This window comes from Peromyscus maniculatus, chromosome 3 (assembly GCF_049852395.1).
Source record: "Peromyscus maniculatus bairdii isolate BWxNUB_F1_BW_parent chromosome 3, HU_Pman_BW_mat_3.1, whole genome shotgun sequence".
NCBI classification, from domain to species: Eukaryota; Metazoa; Chordata; class Mammalia; order Rodentia; family Cricetidae; genus Peromyscus; species Peromyscus maniculatus.
Window position 1 is genome coordinate 57,916,325 of NC_134854.1, and position 24,554 is coordinate 57,940,878.

Sequence of the window (24,554 nt, forward strand, 5' to 3'; positions counted from 1 at the left end):
GAATGCTTACCAATCATGTGCAAGGCCCTACATTCAATGACAAATACCAAAAAAACAAAGGCACCAATAACCACACACAGAAAGCAAAAAAAAAAAAACCAAAAAAACCAAACAACAACAAAAAAAAAACCCTAATTCTTCTACTACACCAAGACTCCTTTACTACACCAATACTCCTGTACTGTTAAAACTGATGATTCATTTGATTTATAACCAATATGTGATAAAATACTATGCCACTTCTCACCCTTTGATAACCAAATTCCTTAATACTCCTTACAGCAAAATTCTTAATAGAAGTGAATGAATTATTTCATCAGTGTCCCCACCAAGTCCACCAGTGTTTTCATGAATGTAATTTATAAAACAAAAAAAAGAACTTGGGGCTGGAGAGATGGCTCAGAGGTTAAGAGCACTGACTGCTCTTCCCGAGGTCCCGAGTTCAATTCCCAGCACCCACATGGTGCCTCATAACCATCTGTAATGAGATCTGGCGCCCTCTTCTGTGTACATAATAAATAAATAAATTGAGAAAAAAAAAAAAAAAAGAACTTGCCCCCATGGTAGAAAATAGAAAACTTCAAATCCAGCACAGCTGATGTTGAGAGCCTCTGTGGACAGCTACAGATATCAAAGTGGATATGGATCTGTGTACATGAGCAAGAAGACAGGACAGCCATCCAGAAAAGCCACCTGTCCTGGAAAAGTCAGGACCAAGAGGGAGCAAAGTCTGGCTTGACATTCACCACAGATTGCACCCTCTAGGAACTTCCATTAATTCAAAAGGTATCAGAACACCATGGACTGAAACAGTAAAGGCCAGGTCACAGAGCACTCCAGCTCTGTAAAGTTACTTCTAAAATTAGTATCAAAGAAGTCATTTTCTTTCCTACCAGCTGAAAGGAACAAAACAAAGCTATAACCAATCCAAAAATGACTTCAAAACCTTTAGCGAACACCTAACTTTACAAATCTTCAGGTCTCTGTCACATAGATTTCATCCTCTAAAAATGAGATTCATGATCTTCCTCTGAAGCTAAAAAAAACAATCTCTTATTATCATTTCAACAGGATTTTAGTACTGATTCCTTTCCGCTACATTTTTTGCCTGTTCAAAGAACAGAAAATATATAAATAATAACCACCTAACTTTTCAAACACTATATAGGAAGATAACTAGCTAGGGTTCCCCTTCGAGGGCTTGAGAATCCCAAGAGCTGTTTGTACCATACTATATGCAGAGAGAGGAGAACTTTGATATCTTGGCACAGGCTGCTCTTACCAGCATGTCAGTGGCACTAAGGTAGTGCTTGCTGGCCATGCACTGTTCCAGTTTTTGAGGCACTTGCTTTATGTTCTCAATTTCATCCAGCAGGTTCAGGACATGCTTATGCTCAATTCCTTCAATCCATAGTTTACGAAGTTCATCCCGTTTGCAGTGCAACAGCATCTTGCAGGAAAGTAGATTCTCTTTTACCTACAACAAAACATATTTGATCTTCAGTCAATTCAAAATCTTGCCAGCCTAAACCACTAACCTGGTTAGTATTCCCTATTGGTCCTGTGTATGTAACAGTTCCTAATTCCCTCCCACTTATTCCCTTTAGTTGGTCCCCCTGCTAAATTTTAATCCTGATTCTGATCACTTGGGTGCATCACTACCTCTCTGTGTTTCTATTTTTTTTCCCATGAAAACTACTTCTAGCATACTTTTGAGTGAATCTAGAAATAATTACAATGGATATTAGACACTCTGGAAATATGAAGTACCTTATTAATGTGGATCCACCTAAAGAGAGGAATGATCAGTATGAGAGTCCAGCTGTAGTATTCCTTCCCCAATTCCCCTGCAGCTGAAGGCCACATGGCCCATGCTTACAGCTCTAGAACTCCAGCCAAAGTTTATGACCAAGGATCTCAGTGCTCTTCCCAAATGACCATAATAAAATTAAGCCCAGCATTGAAAAAAATAATAAACACATGGAGAGATAATCTCAAAGACACATGACAGATTTTTTTGCCTCCTATTTTAAGCATCACTTAATAAATTGATATTAAATAGACAATCTCCAGCATTCTGTATACCTGTACATTCTAAATTGCTGCACATGCAAAATTTAATTAAAGGTAGAGAAGTTTTACGATAAAAGGGATTGGGAGATGAACAGTAATCACAATCACATCATAAAACTAAGTTTCTATTTTCAACCCTATAAAATTTTCAATGTTTAAAACATGGAAAAGGAATTTTTTAAAAATGATAAGGTTTCGCCGGGCGGTGGTGGCGCACGCCTTTAATCCCAGCACTCGGGAGGCAGAGGCAGGCGGATCTCTGTGAGTTCGAGGCCAGCCTGGGCTACCAAGTGAGTTCCAGGAAAGGCGCAAAGCTACACAGAGAAACCCTATCTCGAAAAACCAAAAAAAAAAAAAAAAAATGATAAGGTCTCATGTAGCTCAGGCTGGCTCAAACCCACCGGCTTTGACCTGGTGATAAGACTGCCTCCTTCTCCCAAGCACTAGGACTTTAGCATGTGCTGCTATGCTTGGTTTTGTTTTGGTTTTTTGTGTTTTGTTTTGTTTTGTTTTGTTTTGTTTTGTTTTGTTTTTGAGGGGAAGGATTTTTAAATTCATTATCGTCTACAAATCACATAACTGCTTTCAAACAGTGTTGACAGTGCTAGCATATGCTTCTATGTAGAGCTCACACTTGTTTAGTTTTGTCTCTATTTCCCCTAATAGAGTGCAACTCCAGTACAGACTTGGTGCATCCTGACAGCCATGTATACCTACATACATGATCCAAACTGCCAACAGTATGAGGCATACCCATCACCCTGAAAACCTGTATTCCTCTTCAATGAGAATATTGAGGGTGAACATACTATTGAGACTGTGCTTTTGATTACTGTAAAATGAAATTTCAATATTTGTCTAACAAGCATGGAAAAGGTGAAGATAGTCTGTTAGGGCCAGAAGGTCTCTTAAGAAAACAACTAATCTGATTTTATAATTTCATAACATCTAAGTCAGCTTTCTATAGAATGCTCATGTAAAAGAAGTAGTCATGGATAAGAGGAATCTGTGATGTCCTTTGAGAAGCATGATGGTATGACTCCATGGAGGGGGTAGAGAAAATCTGACAGAGATGGTTCTAGTTCTCGCCATTGCTTCTTGCAATTCCACCATGGTAAAAGCAAAGAGATTCTTTATAAACATGACATCAAGAAAAAAAAAAAAAACAGAGGAGGGAAGAGCAAAGAGAAAATCACAGTACAATTGTAGAAGCTAGACAGAAGGTGAATGGTGGAAGTTAGCAGCCCATGGAAGCCTGAGCGTCTCAGCCTGGAGTGGGTCTGGCTGCACTGAAGGGCAGCAGCAGAACATAGAAGGCCTAACTAAAGAATTCAGACTCCCCACAGGGATATCTTGAGGACCAGCATCAAGCCACACAGGCAGGTAAGTCCTTCTGCCAGCAATTGCAAAATCTGGACAACTGGAAAGAATATGGGTCAAGGAATGGTAGGTATGGCTGAAGGCAGGGTGAGAAGTGCCAAACAAAAACAAGAGGATGTAGTCAAAGGGGAGTCTATTAACCAGCATGATCCTTAGGGCCCCTAGGCCCAATGATCCAACTCCAATAACCTCTCAGCACCAACCAGGGAAAGGAAGGGCATTCCCTCTGGGAAAGTGATCTGGTTCAAGTTTAAAGGCATCTGACTTTTCACTGAAGAAACTGAGAGTCCTACATATAAAAGGCCCTCAATTTGCTCTAACCTTCCAATCAGCTCCCTTGCATACAAATGGCAGCCAAGAATCATCAGACAACCAAGGAAAATCCATAGGAAGGACTGACAAGTCAAGTCTTTTGAGCATAAACATAAAGCATGAACTGAACAGTAGTTTTAAAAAAGAAAAGGATTGACAAGCATCAAAATGAAAAGAAGGGACTAGTAAAAGAGAAAGTACACAGAAAACGGTTTTTTAACTATAGTTAACATACTTATTGAAAAATAAGAAAAGCTACTACATCCAAGAAGCAAAACAGCACATGACAATTTTGGAAAACGAAAAATTCTTAGAAATTTAAAAAATGATGTAAAATTGATAATGAATAAAAAAGTTAAGATGTTCCTTCCAAGTGTGTGGGTGCATGTGGATGCACAAGATTTTTAAAAATTAGAAGATTGGTCTGGAATTCAATAGTTACTAAAGAAAAATCCTGAAGGAAAGGAAAATTATTTTCATAATATATCAGAGAAAAATATTAATGAAATTTTAACAAATAAAAATTCCTATTTCTCAAACTGAAAAAGCAAACGAAGTAGTGAAGACAACAGAATGGGAAGAGGCGGTGTCAAGAGGACCAAGAACTTGATGGCAGTCTGGCCTTCTTTGAGACCCTTCTTAGAGGGAGAGGGAGAAGGGAGTGACACAGGAAAGGGAAGGGGACAGGAGGAAAGAGCTAGAAAATGAGAGGGAAGGAGCGATAGACAGACAGCCGAGAAAGTGAGAGCAAGAAGTGGTGGGTACAAAATGAAGATCTAAAAGCTTTTGAAGGAATACATCAGGGTCTATACAAAAGTTGGTGAAGTAGACAAAAGGACACTCTCTCTTCAGAATCTGAGAGAGAATTACTTCCCAGAAAAGCTATCAATTGAACATGAAGAAAGAATGGTGACATTTTCAGACATGCAAACGCTCACAAAATAAACACTGCATGGACAGAATCAGCAAACTTCTGAGAAATGTTGCTCCATCTATACAAGAGCACAGAGGAAATAGGCAAAGGGGGATTTCCTACACAGAAGAAGGCTACAGGGCCATCTTCATCACCCCAGGGAGAACAATGGTGGCAACAAACTGCACATGGAAACACAGCCATGCAATGGCTCAGGTGTGACTATTTGCATGATTACAATAAAGAGGCACAGAGAGCTTAACCAAAAAAAGGAATATCTATTGTTTTTAGAGAAGAGGAAGGAGGAAGGTGTGATGGTCAGAAGAGGGAAGGACTAAATTGAGCTCCCTATGTGGCAAGAAGTCAATCTACAGCTTCTGAAACAGAAAACTCAAGAACAGTATGAGCACACTACCAGATACGCAAATGTTCGAGAAGGGAGAACTCCAGCAGTACAAGTTCCAGCTTTTACATGGACGTGGGACCTGGCAAGAATGAGGTCAGGGAAGACAATTTTTATCGTTATTTCTGGTTTAGACTTAAATATCTCTCAAGGTCATTCATAAATTCCCTTGTATTCTTGATCTAAGTAGTTGTTATTAATCTCATTACATTTTACAAATCTGTTAGAATTTGATTTCTGATATTCTCCTATGACTTTAATTCTACAATTTTAGTCTTTCCCATAAAAGTAGGTAAAAATAAATTTTATCAGAACACTCAACTAGGCTCTTGACCAAGGGTGAGGGGGCAAATTTACAAAGTGTCAGTCAAGCGTAGCAAATTCCTGCATGGTGAGAAAAAAACATTATGGAATTTCATGGTAGCATATACACATACAATCAGAGCGCTTCCCACTTTTGCTCACTACATAGAAACTAAAGTAAAAATAAGGTAGAATAGTAGCAAACACACTGGCATTGGGTCGTACATAAAGTGAACATTACTAAGATTATTCACTAAACTGGACTAACAAGGTAGAGGACACAGGAAAGTACTTTTTCTTACTACCTGGCTTAGTTTAGGGTTTCTATTGCTGTGAAGAGACACCATGACCACGGCACCTCTTGTAAAAGGAAACATTTAATTGGGTGTCTTACAGTTTCAGAGCTTTAGTCCATTAACATCATAGTGTAACGTGGCGGCATGCAGGCAGACATGGTGCTGGAGAAGGAGCTGAGAATGGAGAAGGAGCTACATCTTTCAAGCAACAGAACAGAACAGTCTCACTAAGAGAAGCTTGAGCAAAGGAGACTTCAAAGCCCACCTCCACGGTGACATACTTCCTTCAACAAGGTCAAATCTCCTAATAGTGCCACTCCCTATGGGGGTCATCTTCTTTCAGCACACCACATTACCAAGCTGTCCTGAGTCTTTTATTTTTTGATTAGAAAAATCATAAAAAATGGGAAAGGGAGTCAATCAGCAACAAAAAAGAAAAACATGAAGAATATCAAAATTGTGTGCTGAGAAAAGAAGCCACTTGTAATAAGGACATGTGTATGAGTTCCCCAGCAGGCAAATCTAATCCAGTGACAGATTTTCTATCAGTAGTGGTGCACAGCAGGATGTGGATGAGAACTGACTATAAGAAGCAGAAGACCACACATGACAGTGCACGTTGTATAATGTAAGTATTAGGAAAGCTGAGGCAGGAGGTGCCTAAGTTTGAAACCAGCCTGGACTACAACAGCCAAGCTTGAAGTTAGCCTAGGCTACATAGCAGGAATGAATTCTCTGACACAATAGTAACAAATTGAAATATATAAACACCAAATGTACTGACATGTAATATCAAAATACATGCATATTACTGCGTGATAATTAAATATCAATAAAGATGGGGAATAAACCATTGAAGGAAATAATATAAAGCCAAGGTAGGGACATACCTGTAATCCCAGCATTCAGGAGGCAGAAGCAGGCAGATCTCTATGAGGTCAAGGCCAGTCTGATCTACATAATGAGTTCTAGGACAGACAGGGCTGTCTCAAAAAATAAAGAAAGAAATAATAAAAGACAAAAAGAGAGGGAGGGAGGGAGGGAGGGAGGGAGGGAGGGAGGGAGGGAGGGAGGGAGGGAGGGGGGAAGGAGAAAGGGAGAGAAGAAAAGAGAGAAAAAGAAAAGAATATGGAGGTTCCTGATAAAAATAAATAAATAAAACAACAGTACAATGTGAACTAAGACTCCCACTACTGGGCATTTAGATAGCTTCCAACTCATGATGTCAACTTCATAATGACATAAAAGTGAAACACATTCAATAGGAGCATTCCCACAAATTGTGATCATTTTTCAGGTTAGTATTATGTTGTATGATGCTCTATAAGAATGCTGGGTAGCAGCAGCAAGCTACAGCTCCCAGAAAGCCACACAATCAGGAGAGTAAACAAAGAACCCTCCACAATGCACTATAGGCAAGTTGAGAGTTCGATGGACAAGATATGTTAAATGTACTTGTATTTGTGGCATTTTCAATTATGATAGGAGTACTTAGATATAATCCAACCATAAATCAAGGAACATCTGTATATCTAAAGGAAACGAAATCAGTATGTCAAGGAGACATCTACACTGCCATGTTCATACAGTGTTACTCACAAAAACTTAGGCACAGCATCAATGTACGTGTCCAACAGACAAATGGATAAAGATAATAATGCACATATACACAGCATTTATCCTTTAAAAAAAAAATACATGACACATCTTCTAAAAGGAAGGAAATCCTGACATTTGCAACAACATGGATAAAACTGGAAGACATCATGCTGAGAAAAGAAGCAAAGCATACAAAGACAATACCACACAAACTCACTTATATGTGACAATTTTTAAAAGTCAAACTCAGAAGAGAAGAAAATGATGGTTATCAGAGTATGAGACTGAAGAGATGTTAGCCACAGGATACAAATCCTTAATTAGATAAGAAGAGCAAATTCAAGAGATCTGTTGTACAACATGCTGACTGAAGTTAATAGCAATGTGTTTTATACTTGAAAATTGCTAGAGATACTGTAAGTGGTTTTACTACAGAGAAATGTTATCTATGTAAGTTGATGTACATATTAACTTGATGTCACCATTCCACAGTGTGTTCATATTCCAAAATACCATGGTACATCCATAAATGTGCATACTTTTATTTGTCGATTAATCAATTTAAACAAGGCCTTTTTAATTAAGGATGTGAAACAGAGACTCTGTAAAGAAAGTACCAAACTCACATAAACATTTATTTCTCAAATCCATGTTCTACTTTTATAAATATGATGACAGTATTCTCATTCTGTTATGTTTAATTATAGGGATAATTAATATTGAAAAATTATATTATACTGTTTCATTCATAAACAAATCCATGGAAAGTCAAGTTGTTAAAATCATGTCATCATGCTTTGCCTCCTTGAGATTACAGTAACTTGACATTTGCTTCAAATCCTGTGTTCAGCAGCACCAAGAACTCCAGGCTCAATATACAGAACTGTAAGTCACTCTAGTTAGAGACCAGAAAACAACAAAGGCAGGGCTCAAGAGGCTATTGAAAAAAGAAATGTAAGATGATACAGGTGGCAGAGAAGTAGCAATTTTTGTAACCCAACATTGGGACAAACAAAGAAATGAGGAAAACTAACTCAGGCTTTAAGAAAATACAAATCTGCCTCAGCTTTTGTAAAAGGAATCCAGAGACACACTTAGAGGGACTAATACATAGCTGCCCAGGAAAACACAGGAAGGCCATAATCTTCAAGACACAAAAGCAAAAAAGTGCTGAATTCAAATCAAGAGAAATAAAGAGGGAAAATTCCTCTGAGTGTGCTAACACCCATAATAAAGCACAGCATATGTGCAAGCATCTTAGGACACCTGTGGGCCAGAAGGAACCTGAGAAGCTCCCTCTTGAGCAAGAAATGGTCACTAAAAATCAATATATCAATATCACTTAGTTTACAAATACAAAACATTGTTCTATTCCTTTTGTGGCAATGGAAGTAAATCTACATCTAAGTGCTTTCATACACATGTGCCTATGAGAAGGGCCCAGCTGGTTTGTCCTATAGAGTTTATAGAAAGTTCATAGAAAGAATAAACTTGAGAAACAACAGTCATGTTTAAATTAGCCTCACATTTTTATTTTCCATACTTCCCCTTCAGTTTTTTTTTTTTTTTTAACTTTCATTTTCAGGTTTTAAATTCTCTGAAAATATCCCCTCAACTCATTCCAAGGGCAATACGTTCAGCTACTGGATGCAGACACAGATTAAGAAACCCTTGAACTTTATGGAAAGACTATCTTGTGGTTCCTACAACTACAATAACGTACTTAAGACTGCTGTTCTGCATTTAAATTACAGCTCTTGTTACTGGCCAATGTCCACTTCTGGAAACCCGAGGCTTTCTTCCCTTTCTCATACAAATAGTTAAAAATTTTCACTAACATTTAGGTTGTAAATAACATCTTACAAAAACCACGCTGTTCTTCTATGACATTCTTTGTATTAATTAAGGCTATTCTTCATCCTAATTCTACCTTTCAAGGTATACTCTCATATAAAAGCCAAAAGTCATTTTGGGTAAATGTTAAGTAATGAACGTTGCATTCCTGAATAATGGAGCCCCTAAGAACATCACTTGAATAATTACTCATAGTTATAGTCAAGAAAAGCAGGTTTTTAGTATGGGATCTAATACCAAGAAAACAGCCAATAACATGTGAAATGTTGTGTCTGTATGTATACAAGAAAGGCAAGTGTATGTTCAGCTCTGCCTTCCCTTCTTCTATGATAGGCATCGGACTGACTACTGCTATGGAATGATCCTTCTGCACACTGTGAAGATTTGTCACTGTGATTGGTTTAATAAAGAAACTGACTGGCCAATAGCTGAACAAGATAAAGTTAGGCAGGAAAGCCAACTATCCAATGCTGGGAAGGAGAAAGGCAGAGTCAAGAGAGATGCCAGCCAGTTACTGAGGAAGCAGGACATGTAGAAAATGAGGTAACAAGCCATGAGCCACGTAGCAAAGCACAGATATGAAATATAGGTTAATTTAAACCTAAAGTAAAGTAACTGTAAGAGTTAGCTAGTAACAAGCCTAAGCTATCGGCCAAGCATTTGTAATTAATATTAAGCCTCTGAGTGATTATTTGAGAGCAGCAGGACAAAAAACTCAGCCTACAGATTACTTAATATGTTTGAAGAAATCTGCACGGAACTCACCTCATCTCCCCTTCATACCATAGAGAAACATCAATAAGTGTGGCAATGTATGATACAAGTCTTCAATCTGTATCAATTACACCCATCAATGTCAATGCCATTTTAACAGTCACCTTAAGACTAGCAGAACCCATGGATTCTGAGGTACCTTGTTTTGGCCAGTTTTACAGTGTATTCAACAATAATAGGATCACTCAAGAATTCTGTTTATTATCCACATTACTTGACCTGATTGATCATATATGGTATTTCATTTACAATGATTTTTTTTTTTTTTTTTGGTTTTTTTTTTGAGACAGGGTTTCTCTGTGTAGCTTTGCGCCTTTTCCTGGAACTCACTTGGTAGACCAGGCTGGCCTCGAACTCACAGAGATCCGCCTGCCTCTGCCTCCCGAGTGCTGGGATTAAAGGCGTGCGCCACCACCACTCAGCAACAATGATTATTTTTTAATCTATAAAAACCTTCCAAATGGACATGGCCAATGTAAAATTTTCAAACCACTTGAGAAGAAAGTCAAACCCATGAATCATCATGTACTTATCCTGAAGGACATAGATTCTAACAATATAATCTAAATGGATATATGGAATGATGTCAAAATGAGAAGTCATGCATAAATAAGAGCACATCTTTATCTGACTTGTTCTACCTTAAAATATATTCCTACATCATCAGGTACAGTATGACTTTAAATGTTAGTCACATTATGTTGTTCCTATGTTTAAAACCTTACTGCTTCTAAAAGGCTAAAGTTATGCATAGTACACATTGCAAAATCATCATATACATGAGCCAAGTATACCTGAGTACATTCATTAACACTGGAGTTCTTCTAATGACTTGCCAGACCCTATGGCACCAAGTTCCCTTTGCCACCCCTCACACACCAGGCTCTTTCATTTGTCTCATGTCACTCTCCTGGCTCCTTCCTTTGCTCTCATCTCACTAGTCCTCTTGTTGCTTCAGGATCATTGCATCTGCTATCCCTCCTTCCTCAAAGCCCCCTTACAGACTCTCCTCATCCTCTGCAGATACTAGCCTCCCCTGACCAATCTTGTTAAAACAGCAAAGTCCCAGTCATTTCTTTGCTTGTTTTTTTCTTTTCTAAACATCATGTGGTCTGCTCATTCTGATTAGAATGTAAACTAAAACTTAACTCTCTGGACAGACGTCTTTCACTTCTGTACTCCAGAGCCTAGAAAAACAATCTCTACACAATGCAGATACTCAAGATAAAGAGACTAAACAAAAGCTGGAATAATCTATTTGTTTCTACCTATCCTCATGTAAGCTCCATGAGGACAGGGACTGGTGTCTTCCACTTTTTATGTCCACCAGCACCTAAAACAGAACCGAGACCATGGCTGGCACTCGAGATATATTAATGGACTCAATCGTCTTTCTATTCCTTTGCTAGAGAACAGAAAGGAAACTTCACATCAGATCTGAGTATTCTCAACTTCTGTGTGGCTCTAGAATAATGCAGCTTGATGATGGCTGACTCATCCCATTTTCGCCTGAGAAAATATAAACCTATACTTGGTATATAAACTGAAGTGCAGGTTAAAAACAAAAACAAAAACAAAAAAAGACATGGAAAGATAAGTAGGGAAATATTACTGCTCCTTTGGTCATTAAAAAAAAAACCGCTTACAGTACACAATTATCAAAATATAGAATACAAACAAATTTACTTTCATTTTCCAGCATTTCTCCTATCTTATTAATCAAGTGTTTTTTGAAAGCTTTAACCCTGCACTTCTTGTCCAAATACTGCACTAATCCCTAACACTGAATCAGGAGACATTTACTTCCTTGGCAAACTGGAATAACAAAGGCTTCTTCTGTTTTCTTTCTTTTGCTCTGACTTTAGTATACTGAAAGTGAGAATGGTAAATACAATAGAGCGTGGCTTCTAAAACAAACGAAAGAGCCTCAAGATGAGGTCCTTGTTTCAGCACCAAGACCAGCAGACACATTCTGTTAGCAGCAATGATGCTTTGTCTGGATGTTGAGTGGCAAGAGCAGAGTAATCACTGCTGACACCTCCCTGGAGATTAAGACAAAGTCCTTCCAGTCAGCCAGACTAATCAGAGATCTCTCACCCTTCCTGTGATTACCCAAGGAAAGCCAGAAGGTCAGCAGTGTTAGACATTCATTTCCTGGCCTCCCTTGAGCTTACTATACTGGGTCAAAATGGACTAGAGTTTGTTTCACATAAGACCAATTCATCTATAGCTTCGTCCAATTTCAAGATAAATCCATAGGAGGGAACTACCACATCTAAAGGCTAAAATTACAGACTTTCTTTCAAAATTGGCCAGTTCTTTGTAAAATACAAAGAGACTGCTTCATAAAAGACTAAGAGCTTACTGGTTCCAGAGCTGGACTCTAAGATTAGAGGCTGAAATTCACATCCACAGTGTCTGAGAAGTATGACTTATGCACTGCTTACAAAATCATAATCAAAGGTCAAAGGACAAGAAAGAATGTAACAACACCACAAGCACAGCTGTTCCTGAGCAGGAACAAGCTAGGGAGTCCTCTACATCTCACAGCCCAGATAGCAAACTCCAAGCCACAGTCTCTGCACAGTGCATAATCTCTCAAAGGTCCTTGAAGGGCAATTGCCAAAAAGGGGGCCAAGCATTTTGCTCTGCACTCCTCACCCCAACATTACATAAGCAGAGATCTCTAGCCCTCTTGGTATTTGGCATGTTGGGGTTCTGTAATGCCTCATATTTATTTTTTAAAGGTGAAAGGCGCTGCTTGAAAAATTACTGAAGAAAAATTACTAAAGAAAATATGCCAGTAAAGGCTTTAGAGTCAGGGAGCCTTGAGTTCACATTCTAAATATGTGAGATAACAGAAGCAATGATACCTGGCAACAAAAAAAGTCAGTGTTCAATACAATAGCAATTACTGTTACTTATCAAAGAACAGTACAAAAAAGTACTAAAGGAGTGATCTTTCAAATACACAGTCTAGGGGCTCAGGAAATGGCTCAGTGCTCAGTACCCGTTGCACAAGCATGACAACCTGACTTCAGATTTCTAGCAGCCACAAAAGAGCTAGGCATGGTAGCACATGCCAGTAACCTTGGTGCCAGATGGAGAAAGACAAGTAAAGCCATGAAGTTTGCTGGGAGGCCAGTCTAGCTGAATCAGGGAGCTTAAGATACAGTGAGATCTAGTCTCAAAAAAAAAAAAAAAAAAAAAGAAGTAGAAAGTAATACAGGAAGATAACCAATGCTGTGACCTCTGGCCTCCATACACAGACCCACAGATACATACACACACATGTACACCTATACACATATGTGCATGCATGCAAACACACCATACACAATTTAAAAAATATGTAGCTAAGACCTACAAAAATATGATCTGATGGTATGGAGTTTTTTTTGTTTTTTGCAGATCATCCCTTTGACCAAATATAAAAGCATCTCTTAGAAACTCACTTTGTCCTTTAGGCACTAAAGGCAGAGTACCCAGAAAACAACAGCTTCTCAAAATTCCAGAAACTGTCTTTATGAATCACTGGTCAAGGACCATTAGGCACACAAACCACACCTGTAAGGGAAAATGACCACTGCCAGACAGGAAGAAAGAAGGCTCACCTGCTTGATTTTATTCCTTGAGTTAGTGATGCGCTCTGTGATGCTCTGGTAAGTGCGAATGGCTGTTGTCAATTCTGTGTAGTGTTGAACGATCAATTCATCCAGGTCACGGTCACACTTCTCATAGGCTTCTTCAAGGCGGCCTTTCTCATTTTCTCTGTCTTCAACATCATCACTGGTAGACAGAGTCCTAGTGAAGACAGAAATTATAAAGCTGTGTCACACTTCAAAGCAACAATCAGAAGAACAGTATCCAGGCAATACACTAGCACATTCATACTTCAAACAAGGAAATGACATGAATTACCAGAAAATACAAAATAACCTTCAAGGTCAACTCCAACACCCACCTAAGTACATGCATAGGTTGCATAGCCACAGAGCCCACCCTTCATCTATTCTCTTGACCCCTGAAATTATTTTACTCAGACAGCAGATGGGCATGGATATGGAGGGAAGCAGGGCGGCTCTTGATTTATAAGAATCATGGTAATTCCTAAGAGATCCATTCTTACAACTTCGGCTAACAAAACCTATAGAACATCTAGAGAAAGGTCCCTTCTCCAGCCCAGGACACTGACACATAGAGCTGAGATTCCCAGACACTTCTGTCATCTATGGAAGCAAAAGGCATAGCAAATGCTACTGCAGCTGTGTCCATGGGCGACATGAAGGAGCCATCCCTGAAGCTACCCTCCCCTCAAGACTTCTTGTTAGGGGAGATAATAAACATCATTGTTTAAGTCGCTCTGGATGGTATTTCAGTCATACGTGGCTGAAATACACTAAGGGATAAAATTTCTCTCACCAAGGAACTACCTTCTAAAAGCTCACTCTCAAATGGCCTGAAATTGGAACAGAGCACCCAGCAGCCTGGGGATAAGGTCATGTTAATTCTAAAATCTGTTACAACAGCAATAACCTAAGCTGCACTACAAGACAGTGCCTGCATTCACTATTCTTCAAACAGCACCAACAAGATTGATAGGAATCAACAATAACCAGACAATGAGATAGGTACACTTATTAAAAATCTTTCAATAACTCAGTTTGATACATGGGCCACAGATCTTTGTTTCCTCCATTATCTTTCTTGAATAATTTTTTTTAATTTAGTATTATAATAAAGAAACCTTTTTCTCTTATCTGCTCCCTGTGGTAATTTAGAGTTTCATTAAATTCCCTCAGATTTGTCAGCTTATATAATCAGCCTAGTTTATTTCATTTATCTTTTTTAATTTAGGGAGGGGGATATTTTAGGCTCTCAATGATGGATGCAATCAATTATAAGTCCATCATTAGAACTGCTTTCAGAGATGGTCTGTCAGCAAATCAATCACATATCCACTTCCAGATACTTTCAAGCAAAATACTGTACAACATTCTTCTCCAAACTGTCACTCAGAGCATGGGGGTCTTAATTAATGAGCCACACAATATATAAAACTTCTTTTTCAATTTAGAGGGGAATTCAGGAGGCCTGTCTGTGACTTCAATGTACCTTCCAAAATGAATTCTGTGAATGTGTTAGGGATGCCAAGAGATCAAGTGTTGCATGAAATGAAACACTACTGGGAGCTATGAAGGGCAGTACCGGGCCAGACCCTATTTCCTCATCTGTAAACTCATGCTCCTAAGCCAGTCCATTTCCAAGATTGTTTCCAGGTAGAGAATACACAAGTATTTAACTACTAAAGTAAATCAACTTGGTCTCAAAGGGAGAGCCACAAAAATCACCTTCGATATTTGGTTCCGAGTATCTTAGCATGTGTCTCTGTTGTTTTTATGACATACAACTTTGCTCTTTAAAACTGAAACCTTCCAGGATGTTAATCTAAAGAACAATCAAGAAATGCTTTCAATTGATCAACTGTCCCACTGGTAGGAGTTTCTGGATATTTTACTCCATCACCAGTGCAGCGCTACACAGCATGAGCCTGCCATTTTCTCTGTACCTCTCACATCCTCCTTCCCCCTCACATACACACTGCCATTTGTGGAAGGAACATGCCAAACATCTCACACTGTTTACCTTAACTAGTCAGAATTACCATTAAGGAAAATGTCAGGCCCAGGGAGGACACCTTCTCTGGCATGAGCTGTCACTGCAATGCATTACTGGATCATTAGGAGTTACTCAGGAAAGAGAAAGGGTTACTAAAACGAAGATTAGGAGTAAATTGAGTCCACAGGGGATCTTTTCTCCTATTTTCATTTCCAGGGGAAATATTTATATAAGAACTATCCTGTGCCAAGTTTAACTCACACTGAAGGTTCATCCTCTTCTTTTTGATGTAACCTAAGATGGATGAGTTTGTCTTTAGTCAAACACATAAAACTCTAAAATTATAAATTGTTACAGTATTTTTTTTTAATTAGTGAAGGGAAAGGCAGTAAAGACAATGAAAATAATAAAGACCTCTAAAATTTAGAGAGGCTTACACATGCAAGAAACCACCTTTATTTGACTTTTTATTGAATATATGTCCACTCCTGCTGGAGTGGGGCCTGTTGTTATCTTCCAGCCGTTTCCACACTAGAAGTAGCTGAGCTTTGAAGAGATTAATTTGCCCACCTCACACAATGAGAATACGAGATCCTAGAAGGATGGAAAACCCAAGTCAGTCTGTTTACAGATTAGGTTTTAAACAACTGCAGAGTAATTAAAATCTATCTCCGAACTCTTAACTGCTAGGCTGAGCTCTTTATTCCAGCACACCTACTACCCAGTGTCATGGAAGTTTGCATGTGCTGCCCTGTCAGTGTCAAAGGTGTGGGCTTCTGAAGCCTACTTCCAAACCAAAAAAGATATTAATAGCATGTCATAGGCACAATCATTCTAAACTACATTTTTTTGTTCTTCTCAGGTTTTAGTTTGGAGGGGTTTTTGTCTTTGTTTGTCAAGTGGAATTTAGGCTGGAATTAAAGCTGAGTACACTTGACACCAAAGCCCAGTCTCTTTCTACCATACATATGAATTGCTACTTTTCCTGCCTCAATCCCAAGCTGAGGACTTCACCCTAACCATGTGACAGCTCACCTGTAAGAAAGTACTGGTCAGCTAAAGATGAACATGAACATGAGGCCCTACAGTTTTTTCCTTCTTTTATTTTTGTTGGGTTTTTCTTTTTTCTTTTTCTTCCCCCCCCCCATTGTTGTTGTTGGCAGAGGTAGAGGGGTAGGGAGAAAGAAGGGCTTGAAAAGATTCCCTGTGCAGCTCTGGCTGTCCTGGAATTCTCTACAGAGTGGCCTCTAACTCACAGAGATCTGCCTGTCTCTGCCACCTGGGTGCTAGGATTAAAGGCGTGTATCACCACCACTGATTGTTTTGGTTTGGTTTTTGGTTTTTCAAGACAGGGTCTCTCTGGCTAACTCGCTCTGTAGACCAGGCTGGCCATGAATACAGAGATCTGCTTGCCTCTGCCCACTAAGTGCTGAGATTAAAGGTGTGTGCCACCAACACCCAACAACAACAACAACTACTACTACTACTACTACTACTACTACTTCTTCTTCTTCTTCTTCTTCTTCTTCTTCTTCTTCTTCTTCTTCTTCTTCTTCTTCTTCTTCTTCCTCCTCCTTCTTCTTCTTCTTCCTCCTTTTTCTTCTTCTTCCTCCTCCTCCTCCTCCTCCCCTTCTCCCCCTCTCCCTTCCCCTCCCCCCTCCGCCCCTCCTTCTCCTCTCTCTTCCCCCCCTCCTCCCTCCCCTCCCTTCTTTTTCTTTTTAAGAAATGCTGCTGGACCTGACAAAAAGGTTTTAAAAAAAGAACAACAAAAACAGAAAGGCAGAAGGAAAGGACAACGATGTAAAGTTGGCACTCCTAGATACATTCAAATTACACAACCACTCTTTAGATTTTGCCCTTATTTCATGTAAACTGTGATTATGATTTACAATCTGGTGCGGAGTTCACACTGGAACACAAAAAGGTAAACTAGATTGCAGTGAAGCTGGACACAGAATTTTTCACTCAGACAGCTCTGGTATTTTACATGATGAATTGCATCTCTAACCAGGACTAATTAATCCCCCAAAAGGAATGTGTTCTACTAACAGGCTAACGGGCCACCAAATCTTTCCAGCAGGAACAAGGATGGCAGATTGTGCCAGTGGATTCACAAGGGACCAGCTCCCAAGGAGTCCCACAGACAAGCATTAAAACATGAAATAAAGATCCAGAGACTGAAAATGGAATTCATTGGTTTCTTTTCTTTCTTTCTTTCTTCTTTTTTTTTTAAATAGCAGCTTCAGTCTTTCAGTTGACCAGACAAATGTTGTGAACAGAAAATAAGCACTCACCATCAGCAATTCCTTCCACAGAGTAATCCTGCTCTCACTTTGGACTTTATAGAGTAATGGAGTCCAGACAGGGACAAGAGCATGAAAGGCAATGCCTTTCTTTTAAAAGATCAAAGGAAGCACAGACAGAAGGGAAAGTGAACCTATGAAAATCTGGTTACTCACCAAGACAGCCCATCACTCTCCAAAGCTAGAACTTTCAATCAAAGACAGAGGAAAAGAATGGAAGAAGAAAACAACCAAATCCATGCTGCTGCTGGGAATACACCAAACCCTTCTTAGAACACTCAGCAGACATGTCACACAGAGGCATTCAGGGTTTGCAGAAGGAGCTTGGTGGGACAGCACTTGCCCAGTATGTGCAGGATCCTGGGTTCAGTCCACAACATGCATAAAAGTTCACTTTTCTTTCCCCATACCACTTATCTGTGCAAAAAAGTTGAACATATTAGCTGGGTATAATGGCGCTCTCCTTTAATTCCAACACTCAGAAAGCAGAGGCAGGTGGATATTTGAGTTAGGTATGGTAATCTCAACACTTATTGGGGCAGAAGCCAGAGAATCAGGAGTTGAAGCCAACCTCAGCTACAAAGTGAATTTGTGGCCAACCTGGATTATATAAGACCTTCTCAAAAACAAAGCAAGAAAACAAAACCATAAAAAGTATCCTCATAACATCAAACAAATAGTTGTTCTCAAAAGTTAAAACTGAAAACTCAAATAGGGCTTTGCAGTGGGACAAGCCAGCATTATCTTCTAATCCCAGACATTTAGAGGCTAAGGCAGGAACATCATGACTTTGAGGTCTGCCTGAGCTACACAATGAGGCCCTGGCTTAGAAACAGAAATCCTTAGTAAACAAAAACAAGTAGAACTCTGCAACCTCAGTGAGGTCCTCAACCTCTCTGGGTGCTTTTCCTTGTAAAACAGGAAAAAGAATAACACCTGCCTCTCTAGGACATTTCAAGGACTGAAGAAATGTGGGAAGGTGCCATGCAAAATATAAAGCAGAATGGAAATGTGGACTCACAGCATTAGAACCAAAATATATCATCTATGAATCCCAACTCTGCAAAAACAAATACTCTCAAGCCTCCCCACCCCAAAGTCCCTATGGATCTATTACGAACACAGATCAGACCTTTTCTCTAGATTCTCACAGTGCCTGGCACATTAAATGTTTAGTAAAAGCTACATAATGAGCAGCAGCAAGATGCAGGATGTGGAAGGTCATGCAGGACAGCTCTCTGCCCAGGATGAATGCAGTGGAATGGTCTCACTGGAGGTCATGCATGCTCATAAATCCCTGGAAATGAAAGCAACAGCTCTGGTGGCCCTGCCCAATTCACTGATTCATTCAACAGCATTTACTAGGCACCGTTACTTCCAGGCAGTTCTATGTGGCTAGACACACAGCAGTAACTAACTTAGTCCTCCCTCAAGAAGCTAACATTTCGGTGTGGAGGTGCAGACCATAAAGTAGGTAAGTGGGGAAGTGCAGGAGGCAGGAGCTGTGGAACAACAGAGACAAAAATGGCCTCCTCCAGCAAGGGCACAAAAAGGAAGCATGTGAATAAGGCCTCTATGAAGACATTCTCTGTGGGGAAGCTGTTCTAGGGAGGACAGAGGGCCATGAAGGAAAAGGAATTCAAACTGTTAAGGGAAAGAACGGGCAAGGAGATCACTGTGGCTACTTAACAGCCAGTGTAGCAGTGACAGAGGAAGTTAGGAGCCAGACCAGACACAGATCTATGGCCTTTACTCTGGGTGGTCACTGAAGCAACTACTTAGCAGTGATGGTAACTAATCAGCCAGTGTTTAGTGGTGACAACCAGTAACCACATTTACACTGGTTTCATTTTAATTATATCTCATCTCTTTCAAAAAAAAAAAAAACAACAACAAATATCAGAGATGTTTTCTCTAATACAGTAAAATACACAGAACATCATTATATAATTGTAAAATATAAGCAGGTCACATGGCCACATAGAGTTCATTGTAAATGAGTTTTTAATCTACATTTGAGCTTCCAAGCAGCCAAGGCAAAAAGTTCTAATTCTCATTTTCTAAAAGATAGACTCCTTTAGGCAAGCCAAATTTTCATTTAAAACAACATGGGAGACACTTTACAATAGAGTGAAAGATGTCCTCAACAATCTTCTGAAACTAGGTAACAAATTTTACATCAACATCTCTTCAGGAGCATAATAAAAAAAAAAGGCCTCCATATTTCGGAAAACAAAATAATATAATCCAAATACATAGTTTTCCAATTATTTATTTTTTTCATTCTCATCTAAAAACAGAATTTAGAGAAGTTATAGAACTAGGTGAGTTAGATTATCTTAGCAAATCTTTCAACAGCTGAAGCCATCACCTAGCAGATCTCTGGAGAGTGTAGAGCACACATGTTGGTATCAGTATTGATGCAAGACTGGTAACTATCACAAGACAGCATGATAGTCAGTGCTGAATACAATCACTCCTGCCTGAGGTTACCTGTTTGCAGATGACAGACTACTGCTCTGGAAGCTTAGAGTATTTTAACAAGGTGATAAAGGGACAGCTTAGTTAGAAAATGAACTGTGCATCCCACCAAAAGGCTTTTTTCTTTTTATGATAACATCTCAGTTCTCTACTTGGACTAGGTTTAGAGATGGCAAAGAGAAGAGGTGATGAAGTTTAGCAAGATCAGGAGAACCTCAGCTAGGAGTGCTGTTCTCGTGAGACACTTGTTACAAGAATAAAGTTACACACCTAAAATTTGGTGACTCCTTCAGAATGAGTTAGAACTCAGCCATGTTTCCTGATAAGTAGACAGATAAAGGCTTAGCTGTCTACTAAGGGCATTCCTTGTTAGCCTACACTGGCCTCTCTTCTAGAAATAATAAAAACTAAGAAAACAATTAATGGGGCTGAAGAGATGGCTCAGAGGTTAAGAGCACTGGCTGCTCTTCCAGAGATACTGAGTTCAGTTCCCAGCACCCACATGGCGGCTCTCACAACCATCTAGAATGGGATCTGATGCCCTCTTTTGGTGTGCAGGCAAACATGCAGACAGAACACTGTATGCATAATAAATAAATCATACATATACATTATATATATATATATAGAGAGAGAGAGAGAGAGAGAAAACAATTAATGGAAATTCCTTCAAGCAACTAAGAAAAACTAATTACAAGTATAGCTTCACATATCCAAAAATCACTAATCAGCAAATGACAAAGCACCATCTATACTAGGAATCAAATGTCCTCGGTTACCCCCTTTCTGAGAAGTACTCCATGTGGGCCTAGGACATCAGCTGGATGCTGCAAGGTTCCTGTGCCTCTTATCATCAAGAACCTCAAACCTACCACCACGAACTGCTTTGCTCAAACACCAGAGCACAAGACAAGAACTGAACCTGAGGGTGGACTAGTTTCCAAGCCTTACTCCAGAAAGTGAAAACCAAGTGCTTCATAACCGGTCTTTTCAGAAGAAAATACACCTTTTTGTTAGTGATCCCACAGATGTCTAGAGCTGATATGACCTTCCAATATCAACCATGCTTTCTTCCAACCCTGCTCCGTTACATTATCAGTTGTACCCAGCACTTACTTCAAAGTACTAGAGCCACATTTTCTTTCCAAAAAAAAAGAGAACCCAACCCATCTCATACATGGCAGACAGCAAAATATAACTACAGCCAGCAGGGAACTACAGACAACAGCTCTAGGCTTGAGTAGAGAGAAACTCAAACCCATGAGGAGGAAAAGAGACTGAAGGATACAAACACTACACAGCTCAGAGTTCCAAGCTGATTATGCAAAGCAGGACACACTGCTACACTTCATAGATGCTGAATCATCTGTAACTGCTTCCAGGGAGTTATCAAAATAAGAGGCCCTCGTGAATCTGAGATTGAATAAAGGATCACACATTAAAGAAATGCTAGAGATGTGTATCACTACATAATCACACAAGATACACTTTACTCAAAGCATAAGTAAATCAACAACTCGCTTTCAAATCCGATTTTATTCTATTCAATTATACATTGTAATGCCTTGATTCTTAATTATGGCTTATTAGAGCCTATGAAATACAGGATAATCCCATCCTGATAGCAATCCACAATGACAAGTCCCTCTGAAAAAGTTGTCTCAGGCATATGAACATCCCTTGACAGTACAGAGAGACTTGTGTACCCTCAAGTGACAATAAACAATGTCTGCTTTAAAGTCAGCTGAAAACTCACTAGTGTCTGGCTTCAGACAGCACTTAGGGCCAATTATTATACCCAACACACGTGCGTATACTGCTTCAATAGTGCAATTAACTCAGTTATGCAGAACAGTACTAGAAACCAAAAGGTATAAATTGCTCAGGCAACAATGGCGGCTATTATCTAAAATTAAGTAAAATCACCCAATTCAGGCATAAAACTGAGCTTAAGGCTGACAAAGTCAATTTAAAACTCCATCTCTTTCCTACTTCCTTATAAAGTCCAGCACCCCTCAGAAAGCATTGTCCACAGATAGAGCCTCACTTACTGGTGAGTTCCTAAAAATGATGTTTTACAAGATTCTGGCAGGTATTATGTGGTCAAATACATATTGGAAATTGAGAGGGGTAGGCTTCTTAAATGAAAGCACCCATGAACCTTGAGAATACAGGTGTCATGGAGAAATAACAAGATCTAAAGTAGTGGTTCTCAACCTCCCTAATGCTGCAACCCTTTAATACAGTTCCTCACGTTGTGGTGACCCCAAACCAAAAAATTATTTTCCTTGCTACTTTATAACTGTAATTTTGCTACTGTTATGAATCATAATGTATATAAATATCTGATATGCAGGATATTTGATATATGACCCCTGTGAAAAGGTCAATCAACCCCCTAAAGGGGTCAAGAACCCAGGATGAGAACCATTGATCTAAAGGCTACTACATCATACTGCATTTCTGTGATTTACTGATCTGCTAAATAGACACTCTGCCTCCAGCCCCCACATAAACATTTTTAATGGAAGTTTTTGACCACATACAAAAGTTAAAAGACTTGTCAAAAAATCCCACCTTCAAGAGATAGTGCCACATTCCAATCTGGCCTCACCTATCCCCGAGCTGGCTCTAACCCTGTTCCCCAACTACATTAGCAAAGTCCCAGGCATGATTCATATATATATATATATATATATATATATATATATATATATATATTCAATAGATAATCATTATACAAATGATCATCTTAACAGCAATGCTTTTTTAAACTTTGAAGTTTAACACACACACACACACACACACACACACACACACACACACACACACGCATGCCTGCACATAAGTGAATGCAGAGCCTATGGAGGCCAGAGGCATCTGATACCTGTGGTGCTAAAGTTACAGGCAGTTCTGAGCTGCCCAATATGGCAGCTGGGAACCTAACTGTGAGGTCCTCTGCAAGAGCAGAACGTACTCGTAACTGCTGAGTCATCTCTCCACCCTGAGTAATACTTTTTTAAAAAGTATATTCACTGAAAAGAAGAAGAAAAGCATAGCTCTATCATTATCTCAACTTTAAAGAAAGGTAACAATTTGAATTTGTTTCTTAAATCTTATTTCCCCAATAAAGTATGTTTAAGGGCTACCCAAACTTTTATCATCTTCCAGATAATCTGTTTAGTTATAAAAATGCAGATCCATGTCAAATGGGTCAGACAGTGCCTGAGAAGATAGATGATAGATGATAGATAGATAGATAGATAGATAGATAGATAGATAGATAGATAGAAAGAAAGAAAGAAAGAAAGAAAGAAAGAAAGAAAGAAAGAAAGAAAGAAAGAAAGAAAGAAAGAAAGATAGATAGATAGATAGCTTTCAAGGGTGAATTTGGATATAAAATGATGTGAATGACAATTCCTGGAAAGAAATTGTATCTACAAAGACTGACTGATTAAAAGTGCAATGATACAGAGAGACTGGAATGTTGTATGTCCAGAGGCTAAATACCTTGTCTTGAGCTAGCTTTAGCCCCTGAACAGGCATTGCCCATCTCTGTTTAAGAACTAACATCCTATCGCTTCCCGGCCTTTTGGCTAAGATCAAGTGAAGAACTAACATCCTGTAACTAACAGATAAAAACTTTTGGAAATCTGACTTAGCAGACCAATAGCATCCACCAACCACAAGCTAAGAACTTCATCAAATAGCATCTTGGGCCTATAGAAAAGCCTCCTGCTGGGCAGTAGTAGCATTCTCATTTAATCCCAGAACTCAGAAGGCAGAGGCAGGTGGATCTCTGAGTTTGAGGCCAGCCTGGTCTACAAAGTGAGTTCCAGGACAGCCAAGACTGTTGCACAAAGAAACCCTGTCTTAGCCGGGCGGTGGAGGCGTACGCCTGTAATCCCAGCACTTGAGAGGCAGATGCAGGCGGATCTCTGTGAGTTCAAGGCCAGCCTGGGCTACAGAGTGAGTCCCAGGAAAGGCGTAAAGCTACACAGAGAAACCCTGTCTTGAAAAACTGGAAGAAAAAAAAAAAAAAAAAAAAAAAAAACCTCCCCCATCTTGCTGTAACTGCCTCTCTGATGTACCCACCATGTATTTTAAACTTCCTTTGATTTATGACCTTCTTTGTTCCTTAAAACTATAAAACTGTTCCCACTTTGGAACATGGAATCTGGGATAACCAAAATCTGTGTTCCCAGACTATGGCGCTTTAAAATGACTGCAGAATAAACTATTTC

General features: G+C 39.3%; 1 protein-coding gene across 3 annotated transcripts in view; it reads right to left on the reverse strand.

Moving 5' to 3' along the window:
* Exoc4 (exocyst complex component 4) overlaps window positions 1-24,554 on the reverse strand; it is an 810,377-nt gene that overhangs the window by 738,296 nt on the left and 47,527 nt on the right. For all 3 annotated transcript variants that reach the window (XM_076566558.1, XM_006990369.4, XM_042273016.2), the window contains exons 2-3: window positions 13,522-13,711; window positions 1,283-1,477 (exon numbers count right to left, since the gene is read on the reverse strand). In XM_076566558.1, coding sequence (XP_076422673.1) covers window positions 1,283-1,450 — 168 coding nt within the window. In that variant the 5' untranslated portion in view covers window positions 1,451-1,477; window positions 13,522-13,711. The remainder of the gene's footprint in view (window positions 1-1,282; window positions 1,478-13,521; window positions 13,712-24,554) is intronic.